General features: G+C 35.8%; 1 protein-coding gene across 2 annotated transcripts in view; it reads left to right on the forward strand.

Annotated features, from left to right (window-relative positions):
• LOC125040942 (tyrosine-protein kinase Src42A-like) overlaps positions 1–7,696 on the forward strand; it is a 45,750-nt gene extending 38,054 nt beyond the window's left edge. For both annotated transcript variants that reach the window (XM_047635736.1, XM_047635737.1), the window contains 2 exons: positions 1,510–1,666; positions 1,790–7,696. In XM_047635736.1, coding sequence (XP_047491692.1) covers positions 1,510–1,666; positions 1,790–2,001 — 369 coding nt within the window. In that variant the 3' untranslated portion in view covers positions 2,002–7,696. The remainder of the gene's footprint in view (positions 1–1,509; positions 1,667–1,789) is intronic.
• The last annotated feature ends 1,241 nt before the right edge of the window (positions 7,697–8,937 follow it).

Genomic DNA, 8,937 nt, shown 5'->3' on the forward strand with positions numbered 1-8,937 from the left:
CTCTGTCTTTTCTTTGTGAGATAGATTTGCTTAGAATCATATTGGCTGAAGCACTGGAATGCTTATTTTGGGGGATATGGAGTAAAGTAGATTTAATAACTAAGACAGGAGTAAATGTCATCAGACACAGACACACACACACACACACACACACACACACACACACACACACACACACACACACACACACACACACACACACTCACACTCACACTCACACTCACACTCACACTCACACTCACACTCACACTCACACTCACACTCACACTCACACTCTCACACACACACACACACACACACACACACACACACACACACACACACACACACACACACACACAGTATTTTGATATAAAGTAGTTAATAATTGGGAAAGTGGATTTTAAATGTGTATTGCACTTCCCTTGTTATATGCTGCCAGTTTTGCCATCAGTATATTTTGTTTTCTTTATTACGACTTTTTTCCAAAGTCTTTGTTTTCATTGTTATTATCACCTTTATTATATTTCTTGTTGATTGAACTTTTCATGAAGTCCATAGTCACTATTGTTTTAGAACTTGTGTGCACTGATGTTGGTCACTTTTTCTTGTATTTTATATGTATAGCAGTATCCTATTGTGCAATGTCATTGTTATCAGATTGCTTTAAAATGTGAGGCCGAATTATTTGAAAATGTTGCCCAGTGTGACAGTTGTGATAATGGTATTGACATTCACATTTAATTAATTTTATATTTAATGTTGTTATATTGAATTATATATAGTTAGTATATACATTCCTTAATGCAAGGAAATGTAGATATGATTTAGTTATGTGCCATCAGCTACATGCATTAATAGTGGAAGGCAAATGTAATATATTGTCCAGTTCTGTGACTGATATGAACTTTTTTCCTTATTTTACTTCCACATAAGATTTACTGGCATTGAATATATATCTGTATGTGTGCATCTGTCTGTCTGTGTGTTTTGTTTGTGTGTGCGTGTGCACGTGCGTGTATCTGTCTTTGTCTTTCTGGCTGCCCATCTATGTATGTTTGTTTTGTATTATACATATGTTCTGTGCAGTATTACAATATGCTATTATTAATGCATACATATTGAATCATACTTGCAGTCATATATATATATATATATATATATATATATATATATATATATATATATATATATATATATATATTTATTTATATTTATATATTTATATTTATATTTATATTTATAATATCAGTGTCAGTCAGTTTAACTATCAATCTGTTTACCCATTCATCTATCCATCCATCCACTGTTTGTGTATGTATATAGATTTATGTGTGTGTGTATGTGTGTCTGTATCTAAATGGCAAGCCATTGTGAAGAAAATGTGTCCAACAAGATAACAGTTAAAGTATAATAAATCTTGCCATTTAGTAGAAAAGAACTTGAATATTTGTAGCAGTGCTTGATGTAGAAAATACTCACCCAACATTGATAAAACTCATATTAAATCTGTCTCTGTTGGATCACCAGGAGGATGAATATGAGGCAAGAGTGGGTGCACGCTTCCCCATCAAGTGGACAGCCCCTGAAGCAGCAAACTACTCCAAGTTCTCCATCAAGAGTGATGTCTGGTCATTTGGTATCCTTCTCACAGAGCTAATAACATATGGCCGCATACCATATCCAGGTGCGTTTCCGTGGAAATTCTGTTCTTAAATTTTTCTAGTTATTTTAAGTTGCTGTAAATTGACCTATCATTTAATTGATATATCCTGCGCTAATTCATCGTTCATTCATGATATCTTTCCAGGTATGACAAACGCAGAGGTGCTACACCAGGTGGAGCATGGGTACCGAATGCCTCCACCACCTGGCTGTCCACCAGCTCTCTACGACATCATGGTTGAATGTTGGCACAAGGACCCCATGAAGAGACCAACCTTTGAGACCCTTCAGTGGAAGTTGGAAGACTTCTTCACCCTGGAGGGATCAGAGTACAAGGAAGCCGCTGTGGCTTACTGACCCTCAATAATGAAGCCCAGGTCGGCTGCCTCTAATGACATGGAACTTTATCCTGCATTCTCTTAAGTATTCTGTTTGTTGATGTAGGAACTGGAAAGTTCTACACTGACTGACCTACACTGACGTCAGGTCAAGGACTAAGCTTCTGTGCCTGGAAGCTACTTAACCCTCAATGACCACTGAGTGTAGACTTGTAGAAAACCTTCACAGGAAATCGGTATTATATTTAAATGGACTTGTTGTTCAGTAGGCTCATGTGGGTTAGTTGATTGTGATTATAGCAGTCATAACATCTATTCACTTTCTTGGTGGAAATGCAAAATAGCCAACCAACATCAATTTAAAAAATGGTCATGACATTTAGTAACAAAGAAGGACAAATGAATGGAAATATAAACATACAAGAAGCTCTTGTTACTGAATGTGACTTGAAATTAACTCAGTGGTGATAATGCATGAATACAGTATTCAGAATAGATATGCTCCATTTGTGTGTTCTGAAGGATTAAGATATAAATTGCAAAGAAGCTCATATGAAAGGTTTTATTTATTATTACTTTTTTTTATCAATATTATTTTTAATCTTGGTCAAGAGATGTGTAAGATACTACTTTTATATTTGCAAATTTTAAAACAGGGTACAGTTGCCCTGATTTTTTTCTCTATATATATTATGGTACGCAATTAGGGATTATAGACAGATGTAGTGTCTGTGACCAAAGTATGATTTATACATGATATTCAGGGAAAAGAAATTACCGAAGCAGAAATCATAGAAAGGCAAAAGTCATTGGAAGTGTTTCTCCTGCTGCGTGCAGACATATTTTTGTGAGAAAGAGACATGGTAAATGGTGATAGTTACTTTGTATGGCTGATACTGTGGCTGTATTTGTGTTTATACATGAAATTTTCTGAGAAGAGGAAAATGTTCTCAGTTTTCCTTTCTGCCAGGTGTTTAAGCAGTGACTTTTCCATATGCAAATCCTCCCCCAACCTTCAGTAATAGACATGCTTCATGTAGATTATTGCCAATGCAGTCCCATTGTAAGATAAATTTTATGACGTGGTAATATACTTTTATGCTTATAATGCTGGTCCTTTCTTTTCTCATGGAAGTGCATGTGGATTGATGGAAGGAGCTTAAAAAAGAGGACGTGAAAAATAATTAGATAAAAGAACTGCCTTCTAGGAGATTGTTACAAAATGGAATGTTTCCTATTTATGGCATTTACAGACACTTGGAGTTTGCACCAAAGATATGCTGAGATAGAGAGAGAGGAAATTTGTTTTAACAAACAGAAAAAAATGTGTTGGAGAAAGCATACACTTGTAAGTGCATTGTGTATTGTTTCACCTCATGCTCAACTTGGAACTTGTATATGATAGAAAGTGTTGTGTTGGTTCTTTACCGTTATGCTCGTGCTGGTGAATGACTTCTTTTTCTCTCAGTCTACACACACACAAACATGCTTTCTGTACATACATACACATGGTTTCGATATGTAGATTTTGCCTCCAGGTTGGCAGTTATCAGTTTTGTTATTATCTTCTTTTTATAGTCATTGTTGCCATTGTCATTATCATAAGAATGATGTTGGTAATGTTGATGACACTAATGATAACAATCATGAAACTAATGTTAGTTATAATTATTATTGTAGATATTGTTATTTTTTTCTTAAACTGCCTTTTGAATATTTATTAATAACTTGTAATACTCAGAAGATTGCATGATTGTTATGTATACTTTGTTACTTTTTCTTGGATTGATTCACTTTCTTATCCATTTTTATTGTCTTTCACAATCTTATATCAATTCAATTTCTACTTGAATCACATATCAGATTACACATTTGTTTCATTCACTTTCAGTGTTTTTATTCATCTTTTCTTGTTATTGTTGTTTTGAACAATGAATATACCCTCTACTAATTTCTCACATCCTGTTTAATCCTCAGTAATCTCCTTCTCATGCATTCATTTCTTATCACTCCAAAAGACTCCTTAAAAGTGAGCTGTAAATGGGTATGTGTTTATCAGCCACAGCAATAAACATGGACATCTTTTTGAGTTCCAGTTAGAAGCATAGTCCTTTATGTAGCAGCTGGCTGATATCATGCTGTATCTTTGTTGTCTTCATAATTTCTTTTACCTCTGTCTTTACTTCTAAGTTAAAAAGCTCACTTTTTAATCTTTGGAAAACATGAGGCCATTTTTGTAAATTTGTAAATCTTTGTATAGACATGTTGTCATGTTTTATCATTTACTTTAGTGGACTGCAACACACTTGATAGCTAAACAGGCTTTTGGGATTGGCAAACTGTGTTTGCTCTCTCTTTATGCAACTCCAAATAAAAAAAATGAAAAGATATAATTCGAAAAAAGTATGTATTCTTATTTTGCTTATTGATTCCAAATTGCCTTAAAAGATGTGTTTGCATGGAAAAATATTGAACATGTAATAGAATTATCAAATCATTAAAGGAAAAAATGGGCTACATGCCAGCAGTTCATTTGAAGGAAACATTATCAGTAATCTCAGGTACAGCAAAAGGCAGATCTCTATGCAGTTGGCAGCAAAGTGGGGGGGAAGTATAAGTGAGTGTGTAGTGTTTCAGCTCTTGACTGACACAAGTTAGAATAGGGTTTTGCCAGATCCTGTAACAAGATTTACTACATTCCTGCCTGGATTAGTTAAGGTTTACAAGAAATATGGGATTGTATCACGCAGATACATGCAGTCTTAGGTGCATTTAGAATGGATTGAAGGAAAATGAAATTGATGTACATACTATTAAGGACCAATGAAAAGAGGTGGTTTTCTTCAGATTCTCATAACCACTGAGGCAGTCTAACTATATAAGGGATAAGTTATTTATCTGTATTCTATTTTTATTTATCTTTTATTTTTTATACCTTGCCATAAAGCTAGAGATGGGCTTAGCCACAGTTTTTGATTTGTTCAAAGCAAATGTGGGTAGTCAAGCATAAAATTTAAAAAGTGTGCAATTTGGTTTTACAAATAAGCCCACATAATACAAGTTCTTTTATCATGAAATTATTTCATGAACCATTAAAATACTTTTTCTATGTAAATTATTGATTACAGTTAAAGTGAAAATTATTTTTGGACAATATTTACTATGTAATGGCATATATACACAATATTTTATTTATCAAGTCCAATGTAGAGGTAGCTTTTTGTGGCATAGGAAAAATAAAATGTATTTTTTAATAATATAAACAATTATGTGTTAAGGTATAAAAAGTAAGATTAAAAACTCCAAACCACAGCCTAATTGCAAAAGGAAAATTCATAAACAACTTACAAAAACAAAATTGTAAATCATTAAATTGTGCCACTGAAATTATACCTTATAGTTCCAGCTATGTGTCTTAATGTGTGTGCACACACCAGGTGTCTTTGGCCACACTGGATGCTCTCTATGCTACCCTAACTGGTAATAGGCACCAAATTATCATTTAAAGGGAGAAACTGTGTGGTCCCATTTTTTTGAAAAATGTCAAGGAACTGTGTTGAGAGGTAATGAATGGGTCAACGACCAAAAAAGGAAAGCAAAAACTATTTTCTGCAATATGGTTCTCCAGCTTGTAGTTACGGGAGCATGGCAGAGCATAGACCTTTTCAGGATGCTCAGATATTGTCAGCCTCACTGCTACAGAAAAATAATAAATGAATAAAAAAAGTAACAAATTAAAAGTGCCTGCGGCATTTGTTGTCACACCTAAAAGAACGAAAGGATTCCCTAATGAGGCCTTGCCATTGAGACCAGTACAATCAGTCTTTTGCATGGTGCAATATTACAGGTTATGGCTTAGCGGACACAACCTGGTCAGTTTCCTTTTATACATAAGGTGCATAATTGTAACACCATTCAAGTTTTGAGAATTCCTGGCCTTTTTTCACCATTTTTATTTTAAAGGTTGTATTGGGAACTAATGGTAAGGTTTCTTCAGGCCTGTGTGTGTGTATAGAGCTAATTGATATTATAGGTTTAATTTGGTAAGATAAGATGCTACTGTATATTACAAGGAGTGTGGTTTTGTACGATTTGAAGACTAGGATATAATGCCATTCAAAACTTGTGATTAATAATGTCAATATTTTTTACCACTATGTTCAGCCTCCTTCCCTTCATGTATAGCTTGATGGTGAATGCTGGCAAAGGATAGAATAGTTGCATAAACAAGAGACTTAACTTGTTGATTTTTTTCTAAATGTTTTATACTTTATTTGCAAAACAAATTTCGCAATAATGAATATCTAAATGTAAAGTCACTTTTGTACATTTTATTTTTATTCATATCCCTCTCTCATTTTCCCTTCCTCCATTCCCATTATTCTTTTGAGAGTTGATGAGAGTTGAAAGTCAGCTGCTCTGGTAGAAAGCTTTATACGGTTATGTATGCTCAATTTGGGTCATCCTTTGATTGCAGTATGTTAGGTCAGTTGTTTCATCTAGCTATTATCACTCGCTACCAGTCAGAACAACCCCTTCAAACTTTATAATACATGACGCCCTAAACAAGGTAGCTTACAGGTTCATGGTGTTTGTTTGCATTACTTTCAAAGACTAGTATTATGGCAGTTCTCATGAATTAGCTCAAACATTAGAAAATATGTGCATATGTGCAGCTATCACATTTGCACACAAACATGAACACACAAATATGGATCGGGTTCATGCCAGTGCCCCATCCGCTTTTCCCCCCTTTTAGCCACAAACCTATTATAAATGGATATACTCAGATTATATTGCTTGTTTTATCCCCTCATTCAAGTACTAGGGAGATGCTACCACAGTGTGAAAGGATTTGTACCTTCGGGAAATTTGTGTATGTGATAATTTTGTAGACCCATTAAAAATACTTTGTGATGTTGCCTTGTCATTTGATAAGATATTGTTGTGGATATGCTAACCCAAGAATACTTTTTTTTCGGTCAGGAAGTCTCAGTCATGAACCGTCATAATCTTTGCACACTCAGTACAGAAAAGTAATAATAACCTTTTTTTCCTAATGTTCGAGGGTGCATCATTACCTTTTAGCATCCCAGATACCACCAGTGCATGAATGTTTTCTGTTTAATTTTGATTTTCATTTTCTTAAACATCATTATGGTAGTTCTTGGCAGGATACATATATTTAATTAAAAGAATGCCATAGTGTTTATTGATGTGTAGTGAGTGAATTTCTTACCTTTTGTCTTTTGAAAGATTGAAATGGCATCTTGGCTACTGTTACATGAGATAAAAAGAAAAAGCAATGGCAATGTTCCTACTGTGTGCAAATAATGAAGGAGTTTTATATTGTAACCAGAATACTCAAAAGTGGCATGTGATGCTCCCTCAGCGTGTTTGTACCCAGTCCAATGAATAGTGATAAGGTCAGTGTGGTCACAAGTGTCAAGTCGCGAGTACACATTTGGCATCATGCATTTTTTTCACAATTACAGTGAAGTTTGTAATTTACTGTAGCTCAAAAGTACATTTGAATGAGTAATAACACACCTGCAAATGGAAATGTTAAGATGAACGAGTGAGGATTGTCTTAATATCACCCAAACGCATAACTGAAGTGCAGACATCAGCTGATTTTTTTCTACGATATACTGGCATCAAATGAGTCAGGAAGCTTAATTATATGCATGTTCGTAATGAAACTTTTGAGAATACATGGTGTATTTATTCATCCTGGGCATTTTACATTGTGGTTGATAAAATTGGTACATAATGATTTGTGATAGGTCACATTGAAAAAGTGAAATGGAGCAACAAATGAACCAGACAGGAGTTCCAGTTCCAGAGTTAAGAACTTAGTATAAAAACGAAATGAAGATGGTTCATTTCTAAATAAATTAATGCTAATCTACTGGGATGGGCGAGACCATATTCTTTACATCGAAGAAAAAGCTCGCCGCCGTCTCCGAATCTTCCAAACCCTATCCCATTTATCCTGGGGCTCAGATCGAAAAACTCTCCTTCATCTTCATGTCACCCTGATCCTCTCTCCATTCGATTATGGATGCCATATCTACTCCTCTGCCTCAACTTCTCTCCTTGCCCATCTTGATACAATCCATCACTGTGGTCTTCGCTTAGCCCTAGGTGCCTTCCGCTCCTCTCCAGTGGAGAGAGCCTATACACTGAATCAGGCATACCATCTCTCTCCGATGTTATGCTCGATTCCACCAACTTCCCCTCACTTAACTAACTATCCCACGATCCCTACTTCCTACCTTTGCTGCTTCTCCACGTTTACCTACTACTTTCTCCACTCGCATGGTTACCCTCCTCTCCCATTCCTCTTTTCCCCATCTCCGACCTCTCCCGTTCTCTGTCCATTCAGTCCCTCCATGGCTTATACCTTACCCCCATGTTTGCTCCTCTGTCTTCCCTGACCCACCAAAATCAAATATTCCTCCTGCTGTCCTTCTCACCCATTTCCTTGACCATGTCTCCATTCATTCTTCCAGTATTCACGTTTACACTGACGGCTCCAAAGCCACTTCCGGTGCTGGTTTTGCAGTAATCTTCCCAACTCGTACTTTCAAATACCCCTCCTGAATCCAGTGTCCTTATTACAGAACTGCATGCACTCCCTTTTGTCTTAAAACATATACTCACTCCCCTCTTCCTCTTACATTTTTTTACTGACCCCCGTAACTCATTAACTCTCATAAAGTCAATACACACGACCAACCCCCTTGTTTGTAAGATCCAGAACTGGTTGTTCTACCTGTCCACACGTCATAAAACAAATTTTGCTGGGTACCCAGCCATGTTGGAATCCCCGGCAATGAACAGGCAGATACTATGTCCACATCAAACCAATCATCTTTCTCACGTATCCCAGCCACGGATTATTACCCACACTTTAAGACCTTCTTGTTTAATCGATGGCAATATTTTTGGT

Source organism: Penaeus chinensis, chromosome 29 (genome assembly GCF_019202785.1).
Source record: "Penaeus chinensis breed Huanghai No. 1 chromosome 29, ASM1920278v2, whole genome shotgun sequence".
Classification (NCBI taxonomy): Eukaryota; Metazoa; Arthropoda; class Malacostraca; order Decapoda; family Penaeidae; genus Penaeus; species Penaeus chinensis.